The 21,698-nt window shown below is 39.7% G+C and overlaps 1 protein-coding gene across 3 annotated transcripts in view; it reads right to left on the bottom strand.

Annotated features, from left to right (window-relative positions):
* Positions 1 to 17,941, bottom strand: part of LOC140070862 (melanopsin-B-like) — a 73,873-nt gene extending 55,932 nt beyond the window's left edge. The window contains exon 1 of one of the 3 annotated variants that reach the window (XM_072117890.1): positions 17,727 to 17,941. In XM_072117890.1, coding sequence (XP_071973991.1) covers positions 17,727 to 17,741 — 15 coding nt within the window. In that variant the 5' untranslated portion in view covers positions 17,742 to 17,941. The remainder of the gene's footprint in view (positions 1 to 17,726) is intronic. The other 2 variants (XM_072117873.1, XM_072117881.1) reach the window with 2 other exon arrangements.
* Positions 17,942 to 21,698: the final 3,757 nt, after the last annotated feature.

Below are 21,698 nucleotides of genomic sequence, written 5' to 3'. Positions count from 1 at the left end.
AATGAAAACGAAAAATAAAATTCATAAAATCTCCCAATTCATTAAAAAAATGGAATAAAGTAAAAAAAAAAAAACACAACATGTTAGCTATCACCACGTCCCAAAATTTCCAATCTATAAAAATGTAATAACGGTTATTCCTGGCGGTGAACCTACAACAGAAAAATGTGCTCAAATGTCCAAATTGGCACTTTTTTGCAGTTTCTCAACAGATATAAAACACAATAAAAAATTATCTAAAGGTCGAACAGTCCCCAAAATGGAAGTAATGGAAATGTCGGCTCGTCCCGGAAAAAAATTACACGTTTTTCAACTCTGTCCTCCAAAGTATGAAAAAGCTATTGGACTCAGATTATGGTAAAGGTAATAATTTTTTGGGGGTACATAAGGTTTTAATTTTTTGTAAAATCTAATAAAACCTATATATATATTTGGTATAACTGTGATCGTACCAAACCAAAGAATATATTAAACATTCCATTTGGAATGTACAATGAAAGACGTAAAAACAGAGCCCACAAGAAAATCACACAAATGTGGGTTTTTTTGTAAATTTTACAGCATTTTGAATGATATTTCAGCTTCCCAGTACAAGGAATGGAATATAAAATATTGTCAATAGGAAGTACAATTTGCTACATAGTAAACAAGCCGACAATTTTTTAGTCGCCAACTTATCATGAAAAATATTAATTGCCGTTCCGGTCGACACACCTATGACCTCTGCTACTTCGTGCACTTTCGTTCATCGATCAGTGAGTTTTATGTCGTGGACTTTTTGAAAGATTTCCTCCAAAGTATGTTCGCCCACGTTTAAATCAGTTGAGCTCTGTATATGGAAAAATAACCCCAAGCATTTGAGGTTTGAAAATAGCTAATTTTTTCAAAATGTTTACCAAATTCATCTTTTTTCATAAATGAATGTAAATACATCAAACAAAATTTTCCACTATTTTGAAGTACAAAATGTAACGGGAAAACAAACTCAAAAACACTTAAGTTAAAGTGTTCTAAAGTTATAACCTAATAATGTGACACATGCTGGTTTTGAAAAAAACGCCTTGGTCATCAAGGCACAAATGAGCTTGGTCACTAAGGGGTTAAAGGGGTTTCCCACAAAAGACGATTCTCAAATTTCCATTCCCTAGTGATTTTTAAACAATACAGATTATTTTTAACCCTTCACTTCAATTTTACTCAGTTTTATTACTGTGTTATAGCTTCTTTTACTCAGTGATGGTCTAAACAGACACATTATAATCCACCTACTTCTTTGATCTGACAATGTGGATAGATTATCAGGGTACAAGGTTTATATACACTTTCATCTGGCTTCTGCACATTATACTTACACACTGACACATAGAGAGAGAGATAAGACAGATGAGAGATGATGACATGCATTAAGGAGTAGAGTTATCAAACTGTCTAAGAGTGATAATGTGCTTAGTTGCCCATGGCAACCAATTACATCTCCCCTTTAAAATATTCACGAGCACTGGTAAAATGAAAGATGAGCTGTAATTGGTTGCCATGGGCAACTAAGCACATTCTTACTCTTAGGCAGCTTTATAAATCTACCCCATATAGAAAGAGAGATGCGACAGATCAGAGATGACAGATGATGAGATTCATGAGATGCACATAACACACATTAACACTCTCCTGCTCTGCTAACTCAGCTATAACACACAGTAAGCACTGCTATATGCCTCCCTCCCCTGCTATCTAGATGTTATCTGTTCTGTAGCTTGTAGATTTAATCTCCTCCTGATGCTGTTTGCCATCAGGAAATGGTCATGTGAGTTTGTCTTCGTGAGCTTGTCTTGGAATGCTAGGGTGGGGGCTGCTGCAGAGAGCAGACAGGAGAAACTATTCATGAGAAGAATCTGCCATGCCTAGTCAGAAGAAGACTGGGGGTCGGATCCAGCGACAACCAAAATTGTGTACACCAGGACTGATAGAGACAGTTTGGAAATATATCTGTGAAATGCAGATTTTTTGTTAATATTAGAAAAAGTGTTATTTTGTTATCCTGAGTACATTTAAGAATCTTGTCTAGTGGGAATACCCCTTTAAGGTGAAAATTAGCTGGGTCCTTAAAGGGTTAAACTATAGAGCTCAAATAGGATATATTTTCTTTTTCTCATGACTAAAATGTTAAACTTTAGTATGGTTCAGTTCAAATTTTAGCCTTTTCTTATAATGTTTTGCTTCTAAAAACACTTTCACCTATGTCGGATACTGTCAAACAGTTCTTACTTTACAGTTGGAAGTGCATTTTATACCATATTGGTAAATTAAGAACATGCTGTAACTAGGAAACATTGCCCATCCAACAAATGCTGTTTACTTCATTTAATCAATCCAGCTCAATAGCATCTTTGCTGTTTGTCACCAGGCATTATGTAATAGAAGCTTAGTTATTTGCTGTATAAAAATGTTAGGATGTCAACCAATTACCAGTTAGGCTGCAAACAGGATATAATAACGAGTCTGCACAATAAATCCTAGGCACCCTAATCCTGTCCAGACTGTAGGTTAGACCTGTTATCTATGATGCCGTAGTCGTGTTATCTATGATGCTGTAGTCGGGATATGGTAGTGGTCGGGTAGGTGTCTGCATACAAACAAAGGCATGGTACTGGCAAGAGACGGTGCGGGAGAATGGGAGTGTATATATTTTTGTTTAAAGCAGGACATCCCCTTTAATGCAAATAAAAATGCATTTGTACTAGCAAGTCATCGAAGATTATGTAGTACATTTCCAATCACAAGGATCTTTCACAGATACTGGAAAAATAACAAAAGGTTCTGTAAGTTCCAAGATATTGAAGATGCATTAAGGGAATGGACTAGAGGCCAGACAAGTACAGTGAGCACTAAGGCTAAACCCCCTTCCAAGCTGTCCCTACCTAATTGACCAACCTATCCTTTGCAGTAGATGACAGCTGGAGACTGGATAATACAATTATAAGAGGGTCAGAATCAAGAGAACAATGCAGAATCCATAGACAAAACAGATGGTAAGAAAACAGGCAAAGGGTAAAGAAATCAAAAATACAGACATCAAGATAAATGCCAGAAAGCTTGAAACAAGACTTATAGGAATCAAGGAAAAAATAGCAGGCAAATCTTTTCTGAGATCAAAATTCCGATCCGGAAGGTGATTGGACCAGATCCCTGACACCCAGACAAGGTAGACCGACAGGGGATAAATGAAAGTCGAGGAAGATTCTGCTAATTTAACTGTCTGCAACCCTGAGTTAATTCAACAGGAAACGGACGGGTGCGGTGGAGATCAATTAAGACCGCCAGGAAAGGAATAATGCACTGTTCAGACTATAAAGTTAATCACATTTATCATTGCATCCTCAGTTGTATTTTAAAAACAGAAGATGGCACTGCAGCCCGAATGGACAACGACTTTTACTGTATCATATATCAGTGTAAGAAATGAATATGTGATTACAGTACATATTTATTATATGTTTTTGAACCTAGTGGATGCCATAAAATACTTGAGAGGGAAAGCTCACAGCAAGGCAGTACTTTATGTCCTGCAGAAAGAAGTTGGTCTTTGAACTCTCTTGGAGAGAGAGACTTTTGGTCTGTCCAAAGAGGACTGGAATTAATTAGCTACTTGATTGAGCTTAGTGAGAGCCATGTTATGAAGGTCTTCAGCCTGCGATGTATCGTTGAAGAGACTGAGGGGCACATTTAATAAGGGCCGTGCGCCAGTTTCTGTCAAACTTTGCACATTTTTTTTAGTTCAAACTGCTAACACAGGTATTTAAGAAGTGTCTGCACCACATTTGTGTTGCATGCGACCCTTTTGGGGTGCGGCTGCACTAGGCATCATGCATCACAAATAAGGGGGCGTTCTGGTGCTCAGTCGGACTGTGCACCAGATCTAACATGCAAAGTCCGACACAATTGTATAGCATGTCCCGTGTTAAAGGTGCACCAAAAGTGGTCACTCTGTCAGCATTGCAGGGGGTGCCAGATTCATGCAGAATGTGTGCCACAAATCCAGAATCTGACACACCCTGCACTAAAAACACAGGCAAACTGCTTTTAGTGCAGTTTGCACTGTTGTTAGAAATTTGGTCCTGAATTTTAAAATGTGCACTTTCTTAAAAAGTCCATCAAGCATCCATCTTCATACAGATACAATGGGGCTTATTTTCTAATGGGGCTTATTTTCCGTGTGATTTTGGAAATTTTTGGGATTTGCGTCGCTGGAACAGCTATTCAGAAGGGGATTGTGTCGCACGCGATCGGCACCAGCTTTCAGGCGACAGAAATTGGGGGCGGGCCGTTGGACAGTCCGACTGATTCAGACTGAGCGCGGCATTTCATATTCAAATTGTGCCGCGACCAATGAATTGTGGCACAGTGCATTGTCGTTAGACAATGCACTTCGGGTGAACTCTGTAGGCCAGGTAAGTAAATGTGCCCTAATGTTTCTTTAGCTACTGCAAACCTCATCACAACACTTCTGCATCTGGGCTGAATTGTTTCAAATACCAAAAAAGACACAGCTTGCCTATTTTTTGTCAACATTATATATACATTTTGAGTTTTTGGTTTCCATTTACAATAGAAGCCATAATACAGAGTCTAATCCAATAATGGCTAACCTATGACACGCATGTCAAAAGTGACACACCAAGTCGTTTTTGCTGACATTAAAGAAGGCTGACAGCATCCGGAGGTGGGGCAACTCTCCTGCTGAGAGCACAGTGCAGTGCTCTTTACCAACATTAGTAAGAAAGCTGCTATTCACGCTGCATTTTACGTAGGAGAATTGCCTCACTTGGGGACACTGACAATGTCAGCTTGCTGCTTTGGCTTTACTACCTGACAGTGTCAGCATCCACAGACGGGGCAATGCTTCAGCTGAGAGTACCTGTGAACAATCTTACAACCGTTATTGAAGAAAGTTAGTTATGCTGTGTAGCGAGAGCCCTCACAGCTGGAAACACTGCACCCCCAATGTCCATTGCAGTGACTACTATACAGGGAGTACAAGAGAGTCATGGAACCAGTGAATGTAGATCAATTTATAGGATGCAGACTGTACTACCCTACACCATGTTCTTACACAAATGTAAGGAATGTCATCTCCCCAGTGGTTGCCTCCATGCCTGATACCCCTTCAGGCTACTTCGAAGATTGGCTGTGTCAACTAAAATGATTAGAATAACCCTACCCCTTAACCTCTTAACAACCAGGCCCTTTTTTTTGTTTTTCAGTTTTCATTTTTCACTCCCCACCTACAACAACCTAAAATTTTTTTATTTTTTCCATATAAAGAGCTGAGTGACAGCTTATTTTCTGCGTAAAAAATTGCAATTCATAGTGACAGCATTTAATATTCTATGATGTGTTCTGGGAAGCGAGAAGAAAATTCCAAAGTGAAATTGTTATAAAAATGCATTTGCACCATTTTCTTTATAATCTTTTTATACATTTTCAAAAATTAAAATCTTCTATACAAAAAATGAATTATTCATTTTGCCATTTGCTGGCCCTAGCAACTTTTTTATACTTCAGAGTACGGAGCTGTGTGTAGTGTCACTTTTCATCACTTTTTCTAAAAAAATGTATATGTGGCAAAATGTGGCATTTCCAACTTTGGGCGTAACTTTTCTGTTACAGGTCAACCGTCGGGAATAACCCTTTTTGGATTTTGATAGATCGTACACTTTGATACGCGGCGATACCTAATATGTTTATGATTTTTACTGTCTATTTATATTTATATCAGTTCTATGGAAAGGTAGGTGATTAGAATTTTTTAATTGATTAATTAATTTATTTTTAACTTTTTTACATTTTATTTATTATTTATTTTACCATTTTTACACCTAGGTTGTCTGACTGATTCTACCCTATACTGCCATACTACAGTATTTTCATTTTTTTTAAAACCTAAGTACAAACAGACCTAAAGAATAATGGGGAGGTGTAATTCGAAGAACACAGTGAAAGTAATAAAAACAGAGCCCACATAAAATGGGGCAAAAACATTTTTTTTCATCAAGTTCACTGTATTTGGAATTTATTTCCTGTTTCCTTGCATGAAAACTTAAATACTGCCAATAGGAAGGGCAATTTGGTGCACATAAGTCTTTATAAAGATATGCAAAAATAAAGTTATGGATTTTTAAAGAAGGGGAGCAAAGTTTCCCTTGCTTTATGGCAGTTTCACAATCAAAGACCACTGTTTCCCGTCTATGTTGTCCAGGGTGGAAGTGCAGGCATCATAGTGATATCTGATGCAAGGAGTCCTTGCTTCCCCATGGAAGAGCAATACAATGCCTTTTTGATGACTTTCCTAGTACCAGAGGTATTATGTGGGCAAGCTGTCCAGCTTGTCCACATCATACCTCTGGCTTTTGCATCTGATTTATATACATCTGCTTTAATGTATTTGCCACACTGTAAGATGAACTTATGAGGATCGGAAATGACAAACCACATTTATGAAGGGGTTTATATGTTAGTAGACTTGCGCTTTGTTGCGCAAATTCTACGACAAAAAAGTGTTGGGAAACTAGAAGTACAAGAAAAGTGTCGGGATTGAAGAGCTACACGTTGAGTGACATAATAAAAAAAAGTTATGAGTGTTTTTATCATAGATAAAAAAAATAAATTAATGAGAAAAAAAACAAAAAAGGCTAAAAGCCAATAATAAATGCCTCCCTAAGTGTTCCAAACCTATCTATCCCAAGTCATCCTGCACAGTAGAATAATATAATAATAAAGAAATTGAAAGGAATAATATAAAGCTTAAAGGGGTATTCCAGGAATCAGCATAATTCATATACAAGTGGGCACTCAAAATATAAGCTAATGTGTAATTAGTTGTTATTTAAAATTTTGCTCCCCTTAGCAGAAAATGCTGATGACATAGACTGTAATGAAGAATTAAAATGCTACTGGCCCTTTAATCAGTCCGTTAATTTCCTCGCGCGGTCCGTCGCAGAAAAGAAGATGGCCGCTGGTCACATGTCCTGTACCTGCCTGGGCAGGGTCATGTGATCACCACTACGTTTGGCTGTAGTCGGTTGGTTGCAGTGCATCCAGTATGGTCAGTGTTGTGGTGATGGCAGTTACACATCATTACTATGGTAACAGAGCAAGAAAACCTGTTACATCCTCACTGTTAGCAGAGCATAAGTGGTAGGAGGAGTTAATGAGAACTAAAGGATCATGGAACTTGTAGTTTCCAGTGGCGTCCATCTTAGTGATAACTCCACCTACTTTAGAGAGGCCATAAATTTTGTAAATCATAAAATCATATTATTTTAGCTCCGTTTTGTGACTAATGACATTGAGTATTGTTGTATTTATTTATTTATATCATCATGGGTTTTTGTGTCAGACGTTCATATTCCCGGAATACCCCTTTAATAAATAGTGAAAAATAAATCCTCTGTTCATTTGCATATACAGTACAGACCAAAAGTTTGGACAAACCTTCTCAATCAAATAATTTTCCTGAATTAAACAATTGTAGAATCACACTGAAGGCATCAAAACTATGAATTAACACATATGAAATTATATACTTAACAAAAAAGTGTGAAACAACTTTAAATATGTCTTATATTCTAGGTTCTTCAAAGTAGCCACCTTTTGCTTTGATTACTGCTTTGCACACTCTTTGCATTCTCTTGATGAGTTTCAAGAGGTAGTCACCTGAAATGATCTTCCAACAGTCTTGAAAGGCCATTGTGCCCTCATTCAGGTCGGTGACCCCGGAGGCCAAGTCATCTGGCATAGCACCCCATCACTGTGACAATATTTTTATTTTCACAATATCTCTATCAATATAATATCCAGCAGTTTATTCGCTATCCTTGTCAGTCAAAGCAGTTGCTACCTTCTCTGAGCTGTTCTCTGAGACTGTAGGATGTGTAAAGAAGAAACTATTAACTCTAACTGCTAGATGGGAAGGGCTGCTGCTCCCTGCTGGCTATAAACGGAGGGGGCGGTCATGTGATACTGCTCTGTGTAGCTAGTGGGAGTCATGTGTACATGCAGATCTCTTGATGAAGAAGTACGAAAAATAGTGTGGTAGAAGGCTTCCCTATCAGTCCCTCAATCCTAATCTATGAATCTGCATAACTTTTTTCTACCCCTCTTTCTGCACAGCACAGACTATACACTTCATGTAACTTTTTCACAGATGGTTTCTACTATTTGTTTCATGCTCTCCATGTGACCAGGGCCGGTTCTAGACAAAGTGGGGCCCTGGGCAAAACTAAAAGTGGGGCCCCAAAATAAAACTATTTTATGACCAGTCACAGTCAGTAAGTGGCTCCCTTTAGTATGGTAAAACAAACTGTAATTTTGAAGAATTTTATAAGAGATAGATCATAGGGAGATTGATGGGCAGCATGGTGGCTCAGTGGTCAGAACTACAGCCTTGCAGCGCTGGTCAACATCTGCAAAGAGTTTGTATGTTCTCTCTGTGTCTGTGTGGGTTTCCTCTGGGTCCTCCGGTTTCCTCACACACTCCAAAAAATTACTGGTAGGTTGATTAGACTGTGAGGCCCATTGGGGAAAGGGACCGATATTTTCTGAAAGCAGACACTTGCCCCATTTTCGATATTGCATCAAAGAGTTTATAGACATAGGCGCCTTCATGCAAACTGAAACGTTTTATAAAAAATATTTTAAAATTGACTTTGATGCCAAAAAATTTGTTCCAAACAGAAAATATTTACCTTCACATCTCCTAAATGTAATAGATGGACATGTGTAGAGTTCACAAATGTGCCCTGTTGATATGTTCACATAAATAAATCCATATAATATCACTAAAACTGTAATAACTAGATATCTGCTTTTGAGCTAGAAATTTTAAGACAGTCACAACCTGCAAAATATAGCAATAAAACAGTAAAGGCACCATAAAACCTTTATAATTTTGAAAGCAGACAACCAGGAGATGCATTTGACAATTAACATTCAAAATTTCCTCTAAAATATGTACAAATCCAGATACTTATATAAAGAAAATATACTTTCTTAAAACAGTAAGATGTGAGGAGATCATACAGACCCCACATGTGTATATTCACCAATATATACAGCAAAGGGAACTCCAGAAAATTGCACTGAGCTTCACACAGATCTATCATTGTATACTCCTTACACAATGGTCACCCAAATAATAACTATATATCCATAAACCAAGCGAATGAGATAATAAAAGTCACTTTTAGATGTGCGCCATTGTATTAGCCGCACAATAACAGAACCCTCCGCGATTCATAAGAACGAGAGTGAGAACGTCATAACATTGGTGTAAATAATGGAGGATGGTGGGAAATAAAAACTTTATCCCAGAACATGTGTGTGTTTTTGGTGTTGCAAATAACTTTTTGGGCATGTTCTGGTCGCGGTGTTGTCACATTAGGCGAAGAGGATCGAATGTTCATCGTATCAGTCAATTTTCCCAACAAAAAAAACTATCACAAAATAAAAGGCAATAAGAGAGAAAGTGTGTTCTTAGATAGTTCTGCATAGAGAAGGGTTAAAAACATGCATATTAGTTGATATTATCCCTTCTCAAAATGTAGTAACATATAAAGTGAATATTTCCATTTTCTGTGAGGTGCAGCAGCTCCTGTGTGCAGCAAATTCTCTCTGCAGCCTGATGGCTAAGAATCTGGATTGGGGGGGGGTACACTTCAGGGGGCTGTATCTCTGGTTCTGTGATACATAGAACCTCACTTCTTTTTTCCTATGAAAGAAGAGACTTTCCTCTTTTATATGAATCTATATGAATTTGTGTTTCTAAGTGTTAGGAAAACGGAGATATTATCTGTTAAACTGCCGTTGGGAGTGATTTTTATATATAAAAATGGCACCTGATTCTCACTTTAAACTTTAATATCTCTGGATCCAGGGCACCTAGAAACACAATTCAAGATTCATTTGAAAGAAGAGATTCTCCCCTTTCAGGGGGCCCTGGGCAATTGCCCCCTTTGCCTACCCATAGCGCCGGCCCTGCATGTGACTATAACTCCCAAGCTAGTTACTATATACACTCACCGGCCACTGTATTAGGTACACCTGTCCAACTGCTCGTTAACACTTAATTTCTAATCAGCCAATCACAGCCAATGCATTTATGCAAGTAGACATGGTCAAGACAATCTCCTGCAGTTCAAACCGAGCATCAGTATGGGGAAGAAAGGTGATTTGAGTGCCTTTGAATGTGGCATGGTTGTTGGTGCTGAGTATTTCAGAAACTGCTGATCTACTGGGATTTTCATGCACAACCATCTCTAGGGTTTACAGAGAATGGTCCGAAAAAGAAAAAAACATCCAGTGAGCGGCAGTTCTGTGGGCGGAAATGCCTTGTTGATGCCAGAGGTCAGAGGAGAATGGGCAGACTGGTTCGAGCTGATAGAAAGGCAACAGAGACTCAAATCGCCACCCGTTACAACCAAGGTAGGAAGAAGAGCATCTCTGAACGCCCAGTACGTCAAACTCTGAGGCAGATGGGCTACAGCAGCAGAAGACCACACCGGGTGCCACTCCTTTCAGCTAAGAACAGAAAACTGAGGCTACAATTTGCACAAGCTCATCGAAATTGGACAGTAGAAGATTGGAAAAACGTTCCCTGGTCTGATGAGTCTCAATTTCTGCTTCAACATTCGGATGGTAGGGTCAGAATTTGGCGTCATCAACATGAAAGCATGGATCCATCCTGCCTTGTATCAATGGTTCAGGCTGGTGGTGGTGGTGTCATGGTGTGGGGAATATTTTCTTGGCACTCTTTGGGCCCCTTGGTACCAATTGAGCATCATTGCAACGCCACAGCCTACCTGAGTATTGTTGCTGACCATGTCCATCCCTTTATGACCACAATGTACCCAACATCTGATGGCTACTTTCAGCAGGATAATGCGCCATGTCATAAAGCTGGAATCATCTCAGACTGGTTTCTTGAACACGACAATGAATTCACTGTACTCAAATGGCCTCCACAGTCACCAGATCTCAATCCAATAGAGCATCTTTGGGATGTGGTGGAATGGGAGATTCGCATCATGGATGTGCAGCCGACAAATCTGTGGCAACTGTGTGATGCCATCATGTCAATATGGACCAAAATCTCTGAGGAATGCTTCCAGCACCTTGTTGAATCTATGCCACAAAGAATTGAGGCAGTTCTGAAGGCAAAAGGGGGTCCAACCCGTTACTAGCATGGTGTACCTAATAAAGTGGCCGGTGAGTGTAGATCTTGCAAGTACACACTATACAGGCCTCAGTCAATTTACTTGTTGAAATCTCGATAGATTTGCTGCTAAACTCCTTCAGTAGAGAACACAAAGCATCAAGGGAATTAATGTAATTGCCTCAGCCTAGGGCAAAAACAGGAAGAGGTTAGTCTCCGCCCACTTCACTGCTGTTGAGGAAGATTTCTGACAAGCAACTTCAGAACAGGAAAATACATGGAAAGAAAAGTGTTGAGCAGCACAATATAGCATTTTTCTGTTTGTCTTAAAATCAGGACTGACAATTTGGAAAATTCATTATAAAATCAGAATTACAATTTAACCACTGTTGTTCCTAAACCTGCAAAAAGGTTACCCTTGTTCTAACTCTCTTTTTTTGACAATTGCTACACTACAACATAGATTTACCAAGTAATCATTAAGAAATTATGGGGCACATTTACTTATCCGGCCAACGGAGTTCACCCAAAGTGCACTGTCGCTTCCCCGCTCAGGTCCGCCAGAGTTCACCATCTTCTTCTCGGTCTATGTAAGTGCATTGGTTGCGACACAACTTGAATATTAAATCTTGCGCTCAGTCCGATCGCCCGATGACACAATCCGCTTCTAAAAAGCTCCCACTGCCGCGCCAATTGCGAAAATTTCCAAAATCCGACGAAAGTGCGCTCCGCGCACCATTTGTATATGAGCCCTTATGTCTGCCACGTTACCTAGAGAGGACAGATCTCCTATGACAATATATACACAGGTAATGTGTAGGAAAAAAACTATATCTATGCACCTACCTTTGCAATACTATACATATGACACAGTCAAGGATGCCAGTTCTAGGAATCCCAGAATTATTACCATATTATTTCAGTCTTTTCATTAATATATGTCACAAGGTCACATTGCAAGTTCTTTACTTGCACTTCACAGGAAAGGAGACGTATTTATGTGTGACACGGTGAAAAATCTAATCCAATAATTAAGTATTCTGATGCATGTCCACACTGAATCATTCAACACAGCTCAGAAACATCAGAGGTGTCAACAAATCATTTCACATTTCAGAGACATTTTATGTATAATTTGCTGGTTACTAAACAATCCCTGGAGTCACATTACGGATTGTAAAAAGGAATTATGAAAACTATTATAGGCCAGGGACACCCTGCAGAATCACGAGGAGCTAAACAACAGCAATTTACAGTAGCAGCATAGTACAAAATCCCATCCTAAATCCCATGTGCTACAAAAAAAATTTAAGATAAATTACTCCGACAGACTCTAAGCTTAGTATTCAGAAAGGTTGTCAATTCCTGCCCCCATCCCCATCAGAGGACAATGTATGTCCCTAGCCTGAGGGTGCGTTCACACAATCAGAGGAATTTAATAAGTCTTAATGATCCCCTGCCTGATTTATTATCACCAGCTGGCAAAAATCTAATTTAATTTTTTTTTGTGCACATACAGTACTGCCCTGTGCCCCAATAAATTAAGTCTGTGCGCCACTTTATTAGGCGTCATTCACACGACCGTAGAGGGACGTATATACGGACACAATAAGTCCCCCATAAGCTGGCAATGGGCACACGTGTCGCACTGTACCGCTCTGTACACAGGGAAAAGAAAGACATGCCCTGTCTTTTCCTGTGTTATGGCCGAGTGGCCATGCATCTCTATGGAGAGGCGAGGGGTCACCACTCTTACTCTCCATCGCGGCGAACGTTTGCGGCCCAGTGGGCATATGTTCGTGTAAACGCAGCCTTACAGTGTAGATGTAGACAGAAAGTGGGAAACAGCACAGTCGTATCCTACGACACATGTAATAAAATTCCTCTCAATGGGGCTTATTTACCAAGGGTCCGCGGGTGCACTTTCGTCAGACTTCCGACATTTCGGTGTTTCGACATTTGCGCTGGGACTGTCGCAGGTAATCACATTTTGGCTCAGCTGTGCTGGTTTTTCTGTGACAGAAATTGTGGGGCGTGCCCTTGGACGATCCGACTGGGTGTTGCAGATCCAAATTGTGTTGCAAGACAATGCACTTACATGCACCAGGAAGAAGAAGGTAAAGTCCGCCGGACCTGAGTGGGGATGCGACACATGCATGATATCGGGCACGCGATCTTAGTGAATCGCGGCACAGTGCGTTATAGTCGGACGATGCACTGTGAACTCCACGAACCAGGTAAGTAAATGTGCCCCAATCACAAAATGTTTTCACAAACACCTAATTTGTTTTGTATTACGAATCTCTATTATTAATGGGCAAAATTATACTTAAAACGCATGCATTTTGGTGAAAACACATTTGCATTGTGTGTTGGATTTTTTCCTGATGCTTTTACGATATAATTCAAAGCAAAAACTGTACCAATGGTATGGTTTTATGGTATTGCAAAGTAAAAGTCACTTTAAAAGGGGACTGTCACTAGAAATGGCCCTGTTACAATAATATATCCTCAGGTAGAGTATGAAATGTATTTTCTAGATTTTCTTCTTTTTTGTGAAATCTTTTTTTTATCTATAAAAATATATCTTCCAAAGTCATGTAAAAATGGAGTTAAAAAAATAGAACCGACCTACTTCGTCAGAAACCCAAAACAAGGGGCTGAAGCAGTTAAAACAGTTATTTCCATACACTGGGATACACTCCTAATGGACCCTGACGTTAGGGAGTTCTTGAACACTCAACCCTCCAGCACATATCGAAAAGGTCGCTCCTTAAGAGACCGTTTGGTACATAGTCATTTTGTTCCGGCTAACCAAACGACCAGGCTAAGTAAACCCATGGTTATGGGGAACTTTCAATGTGGGGGGTGTGTTGCATGTCCCTACATGCTGAAAATAAAGAACTTTACCTCAACTGTGACAGGAGACAGCTTTGATATTAGATTATTTATCAACTGCAGATCTCAGGGAGTTGTATACAGGGCCATATGTATATGTGGCCACGAATATGTGGGTAAAACCACGCAAGAATTTCGTAGGAGGATTGGGGCCCATATAGGTGACATTACCAACCAGAGGGATACTCCCCTAGCGAGGCATATTCTGCAACAACATAACGGGTGCACTAATGTTATTAAATTCCATGGAATTACGAAAGTCCCCCGAAGCCCCAGAGGTGGAGACTGGGATAAATTGGTCCTACATTGTGAGACGAGGTGGATTTTCCATCTTCAAACAGTGTCCCCTGGGGGTCTCAATGAATGCATAAGCTACGCCCCTTTTCTGAAACCCTAGATCTATGGATCCTAGAGGTGGACCCAGTTACCGGCAACCTCTGACCTACGGGTAACCTTATGTTCTGGTCTCTGATTAATTTCGTAACTCTGGTCCATTGTTGTTTATTATTCTTATGTTCCTCTCATGATTAGAGTAAGACTCTCTCCTGTTAGGTGACATACCCCTGCCACTAACTGTATGGTAGTACTTATTGACCTAAGAATCTATAAATTTGTAAGTTGTCACAACATTGAGCACATACTTAATTGCCCCGGTTAGGGAGCTATTCTCCTCCTTGTAGTAAGAAACCAGTTGTAATATCACGTTATGTACAATCAATAAGTCCGCATCTGTTACTCCTCGATGGTGTCATAATAGCCATGATAGGATCGCCTGTATATATTTGTATCATTAAAAAGGAGGAGAACCTATTTTTGTGCTTTGAGATACTTACATGAACCACTGTTTAAGATGGGTTAACAGAACACTGCGCGAAGCGGACCGCCTCCACTCCCCTCTTCACGCCCATACCTGTCACGTCAGAGAGGGGGTGGGATTTGGGGAATTCCGGAGGACGGACATAGTGCTGACGCACTTCCGCTCTGGTCCAGATGACACTGGGCTGACGCACCTCCGCTCCGGACCCGATGACGCGACCGACTGCTGTTTTATTTGGCGCATGCGCAGCACTTTGGCGCGCACGCCGAAACCTAATAGCAGCACCGCTCTGCTGCGTCAGCTAGAAAGTGAGGACCACTGCCCACTATCTCCTACCTATTTATTGCACCACAGCAATGAATTGGGCACAGTATACCTTGATCTAATAGCCCCCTATACAAGCATGGAAGAAACGCGTTGGGCAAGTTCTTACGGGCAATCATCTGTCTGAGTGTAGGGATTGTTTACATAGGAACAGTTGTGGACTGTCCTTGTCAGGGCAGGAGTCTGTGGGACCACTAGGGTTAAGATAGCCCATAGGGAAATCATAGGGCTTCGACCCATTGCCCTCCCCTGACCAGAAGTGACTTGGACCATTAAAGATACACAGACTCCCCTGATGTGATACCAACTCGTGGGTGAGACTGTTCCTTTATTATTAATATATATCCTATGCTCTTTGGTTTGATGTACCCTTTGTATATTTATGTTTGGTCGCACTACTGTGGCACCTATTATTACTAATGTCTGAAGCTCATTTTATTTGTACTGTACTGTGCATAGCAGTCTTTTATCTGTGACTAATTAAAAGTTAAGTTTTATGGATCTATTTTGACTTGTTTCACCAGTGCTGAATTGACTAAAAATGGAGTTACATGCCTGGGAGGAGTCAAGTTTGGAAGCAGCAGGGGGAATTCCTCTTCATTCAGCTTATAGTTTTACAGTATAGTAGATTGACTAGGGTTCGTGTTTCTGTGAGCTGCAGAACTGAAAACACAGGCAGATGAAAGCATATTACGAAAGGTGAGCTGTAAATTAAGATCCAGTTCTTGCTTTTTTTTTTTTTTTAACTGTCTATCTCTGGTTCTGCAAAACCACAATGGAATCAGAAAGATAAGATTGTTATTGTTTAAAATTACATTAAAACATGTTTCCAGGTACTAGAGAATCAAAGATCTCCTTCAGCCTCTAAAAGTGACAATTCGCAGGCAAAATATGTCTCTTCTCTCCCCATTGAATGAATTAATAAATTTGGGGGACACAGTAGTTTAATGTGGTCACATCATGGGGCTCATTTACTAAGGGTCCTGCGGCTGCACTCCGACGATATTCCGACGATTTCTGATCCGCACCACATCGCGCCAGGGATTGTGTTGCATGCGATCGGATTTTGCTGCATCGGAGCTGGCTTGCACGCAACACAAATCGGGGGGCGAGCCATCAGATAACCCGACGGATTCGGACTACGTGCGGAATTTAACATTTCAAATTGTGACGCAAGACACGCACTTACAAGCACCGGGAAGAAGAAGGTGAACTCCGGCGGACCTCGGTGGGGAAGCGACGGATGCAGGAACTCGGGCGCACAAGCTACGTGAATCGCACCGGACTTCATCTTCGTCGGACCTTCCGGATCAGGGATTGCGATAGGACAGGGTAAGTAAATTTGCCCCCATATGTTTACATGCTGTTGACATTATTGATAACAGTTGATGCTGTAATTTGATGAGGTTTAATAAGATGCTGCTAAATTAAAACTGAACAAACTGTCCTCCTGTTCTGTAGCCAACCTACATAATACACACCATTTGGACATGTCCTTAAAAATCAACAAGAAACATAACTGAGCTGAGACATTTGACTCACAAGACACTGCAATAAAATAATAATTTCCTATTTTATATATTAAGTAATATGATCCTGGCAAACAAGTCCCAATTTTAAGCTACTAACCAGCTTTAACCACACATGTGTTATTCATAATCTACATTCTCACATATGATCACTACAATGTTAGAGAATCATTTATAAATGTTTGACTGATATCGGATTTATGTTTTTCTCGGTTTGTTTACCGCAATCTCCTATGCTTGTCATTTATTCCTACAGTTTTTAATATGTTTTCCTAATATACATAAATTATACAGATGAGCGCTTTAGTGCACTAAAATTATCGTGCACCAAACCATATACAGTGCAGTACACTGAAATCCTGAATACTGTACAGCTGTTTGCAATCTGTGAAATGCTAGATGAACATAAGTCAGTCTACTTTAGGACAGAGGTAATCAATATAAACTTTAATACACTATTATACATGACCCTATTCTCATATTACCCTATGCTCTACCCCATAGACTTCTACAGGTGGCAGTTCTTTTTGATTGACCTTTTCCGCATGGACTCTCAGTGTTGCAGCTGCAGATCATTTCATCTTTTTAATGATAAGAAGCTTATTAATATATAAAGCATGCATGATTTTGTACAGAATGATATTTACAGTGTCTGTATTCAAGTAGATAGCCAGAACATTTACATGCTCCCAGCACTGGGTCCCCTCTCATTCAGATTCCAGAATCACTGTGGACATTCCTAGATATCAGAGCAATTGCCTTCCTAAAAGTTCAGGAATAAAGCCATCACAGCAGAGAGCTGTGATGTAAATCATGCAGATTTAGGTTATGCTCACTAGAACTGATGACATATATACTGTCAAAGCAGAATCCCAAACCACACCACCTGAGGTCTACATTATGTAACTGATGGTAAAATACTATGAGAAATAGAAGTGCAGCAGATCCTTACCTCCAGCTCTGCCATCCTCCTGTCTAGCAGGGCAGTGGGTGTGCTGTGGAGATGGCAGGTTGGCCCCTAGGAGGACTGGGGGCTCTGTCCCTGTGATGAGTTGAGAACTGTATCTTTCTGTCTCAGCACATGGTACTCAACAGCAGCAGCAGCTACAAGACAGATGAGACCTCCTGCTCCCCCTCACCTCAGTGTGAGCACAGCCTTCTGACTACAGGGAGACACATCAAGTCCTCACTGAGCTGGAGGGGGAGTGGGCTGGATTATTGACTGATTCTTGGTATTCTGGGCATGTCCCTTCTTTTATGGTTTACAGTTTTCTATGTGGTGTCCTGGAACCAAACAAAAATACATATAATATATCAGTGTCCACGTGGATACATACATAAATACATAGTACCATATATAACAGATTTGTTATGAATCATTTCTATGGCTATTATTAAAGGCATTGATTCATCCTCCTGTGTCCATTAAAAAAAAATAATAAATGCTATACATTTTGACAACATATATTGTCACAACATATAGAGTCATCCATCTTTTATCCATCCCTGTAACAAATACGTCTATTCATATAATATGAAAGCAGAAAATGTGGTACTCCACTACAAGAAAAAAATAGCACATATTTAAAAATATATATATTAAAAGTAAAAAAAAAAAAACAAGCAGTCAGGGTGAACAAAATGCCATTGTTTTTTTACTTTTAATAATTGTTTGAAAACACTTGAAAAAGCTTTATAAAAATTTGAGAGGTATAGAAGACCTACGGGCATAGAACTCAAAAGACCCAGACATTGAGCATTAAGAAGTAGAATAATCTCATAGCTGTAAAATGAAAGGGAAAGGAATAATAATTAGGATTGGTCGGGCAGATTTACAAAGTGTTTTGCTATATGTTTCCATGTGTCACTTGTTGCCTGTAAATTATATTCATAATAAAATAAAATTGAAAAGAAAAATAATTATTTGAAGTGCTCTCTCAATATAATGCTCATGCCACAGGGACATATCCCTCGCCACCCAAAACAGCGACACAGAATACCAAGGACGTTCTGGTGGAATTTGGGATGGTTGGGTGATTTGGGTACTACGAATTAAACTTTCAGGGATCAGGGAAAGCTGAGAGACTCGGTTGTAAATTTAACAGCTAAAAAGCACATGATAGATTCCCATTCGTTTCTCTCCCAGACTCATTCTGGGGGCATACAAATATTTTTTGGTTCTAAATCATAGAAACACATTTACAGTAGTTGGAGAACCACTGGTGTCCAGTCCTTGTTATATCACATAGGATAATATCTGCATAACTATCATGTATTGAAAATAAAGTTAAAAAAAAGTACATGTGTAAGTGCAAATATTTGTACTTACTAGATGCAATACAAACGGACAGCTCTGGGGTTTGCTCTGTATTACAGAAGTTTCCTGTGACTCAAGGGTAAAAATTTAGTTCACCAGTTGTTCACCAGTTTGAGCCTTTTGCACCAGCCGAGCCATTTAAAAAAAAGTGGGTGGGGCACAGAACAAAGTGACAACGAAGCACACTCCAGTCAGATTTACTATAACCTGTGCCAAAAAGCTAGCGCAGGTTTTATTTATTTATGGGAAATTTATGCCTGTTTGTGTACATTTCAATTCACAATTTGCCAGTCTCCCTGGAGCATTTTCTGACTTCAGTTCATTTCTCTGCTGCATTTCTTGACTCCATGCAGTAAATATGGGTTTCCACATCATTGTAGCTTTACAGCAGAGACAGTTGAACATTTTTGGGCTTTGGACTTTCTAAAAGTTGTGTAAATTAGATACCTGGAGATGAGTTGTTAAAGGATGAGAGGTAAAGCAGAATAATTTTTCCGATTTTTTTTTTTTTCGGCCAAGAAGGAAGTTTTCCCCTAATATTGGTGTCAGACTCACAAATTGTTCTGATGGGATCAGGTTTCAGGCTTCTTGCTGGAAAACCTCACCCAGTGCTGCCTGTGATTGACAGCTCCATTTCTGACCCTGGGAAAGCTGAGTGTGGCTTTGTACTCATTTTGTCTACAGTTGCCGTGTGAGTGATGGACGGCTGAGCCAGTCAGTGCTGGAGGTAGTGTCCATTACTGCCTTATATTCTGCCCTGCCCCTTCACAGTCTCCTGTGATCTCTAGTGCTCTTGCCATTGTGTTTCTGGCTATTCTGTGTATTGACTTCTGTTTTGCCTCCTGACCATTCTACTTGCTATACGAATCTGTACCTTCGCTGCAATCTTTGTTTTGACCCGGTTTGTTTGACTCCGCTTGTCTGTCTGTATCTGTTGTTTGTCCCTCAGTACCGTTTATCTCCTAGTTTGACGCCACTTTCCTGTCTTAGTCTGGTTTCTGTTACCAGTGTGAGCACTGACCTATATCTGTATTCTGGTTACCTGTCTGCTCCACCATCCAGCAGCTGCCAGACAAAGTAAGTCTTCCCTGTCATCTTGTAGGGTCACTAAGGGATCATCAGTTAGGTTCCTGATAGTGGAGTCGCCCTTGTCAGGGCGGTTTATCTGCTTTAGGCAGGGCCTTAGCCCCCAGGGATGTCTCAGGGTGAGTTCACCACCACTTACCTAGTCTGACAGCTAGCGCCAAGCCTGGTTGTGGCTGTGTGGTTGCTGCACAGGTACTGACAATAGGATGTTTGTAGTTTGTTTTCTTTTGGGTCAGAATTGTGGATTTATAGGTTGTGCCGACATTGTACTTATGTTTTCCTTTAACCTTATCAACAATGTAACTGATTAGTTAATTGTATTCCTATTTAGGTTTATCCCTTGTATTATGTTTTTTATCTTCGATTACAAAGGCTTGCAACAATTGATGTACAGGTTATATATCTCATTCATACAAACAGAAGAACCATTAAAAAAATTACAGCCAGTATTTTAACTATGGATTGTGCAATTATATAGTGAGCAGATGCTTTAAAATATGTGTTACTTTCTAGGAGAGGTATGTTTGGTTTTCTTCCTGCCTCATGGTCTATAGAGGTGTGCATTTGCAGACTGCAATGTACATTATTAAAGACTAGATTTTTTAAATAAATCCACAGGAATAGAGTCTGTTAATATTATATCCACTCTCTAATGTACCCATCAAAAAATGTGTTTGAGGTGGATATTTTTTTACTTTACATCCATTTGCAACATATCAAGTGGGTACATAAGAGGACTGAAATTAAAATCCTTTTGACAGGTTAACACTTGAGCCTTAACCATCAATTCTCCATTGACATTGTGTGAATATCAGAGGTTCTCGCCCTTAAAGCACTATAAATCTGTATCTGTGTGGTCATTTAACCCCGTAAGGACACAAGGTCTCTTTATTTATTAGAACTTTCTACAAATCACTCCATTTTATACACACCTCAGACTTTTCAAAAATGCTTTAGGTAGGCTTTTAAGCATCTCACATGCATTAAAACAAAATGGATAGAGATGAGCAGACATAAAGTTCAGGTTCGGAGTTCAAGTGCGTTCCTCCCGACCTGAACCTACGCTTTGCGTCTGTTCATCTCTAAAAATGCCTAATTCAATGACAGCAATGGCTGACAACTGCAGAGACTCAGAAATAAAGTAGAAACAATAAAGAAAACCCAGCAATAGACCCATTTAAAAACTTTAGGAATTTACCAAGAGATATACAGGTGGTCCCCTACTTAAGAACACCCGACTTACAGATGTTCTTCTTCTGGATGTTGGTAATTTACTGTACTGTAGCCTTAGACTACAATAAAGAGCTTTTATATTTTAGCACATCTCTTCACCCTACCCCTATCATGCTTCTTTGTTCTAAAGTTTAATGTCAAGGGTGAACCACTTTTGTACTTATTTATTTGGCTTGATTTTTACAATAAAGAGCTATAATAATTATAAAAGGTGTCTGCAATAAAGCTTTATTGTTAATCCTGGTTCTTATGACAACCCAACATTTTTAAAATCCAATTGTCACAGAG

This window comes from Engystomops pustulosus, chromosome 1 (assembly GCF_040894005.1).
Source record: "Engystomops pustulosus chromosome 1, aEngPut4.maternal, whole genome shotgun sequence".
Classification (NCBI taxonomy): Eukaryota; Metazoa; Chordata; class Amphibia; order Anura; family Leptodactylidae; genus Engystomops; species Engystomops pustulosus.
This window is presented reverse-complemented; position numbering and strand designations above follow the sequence as displayed.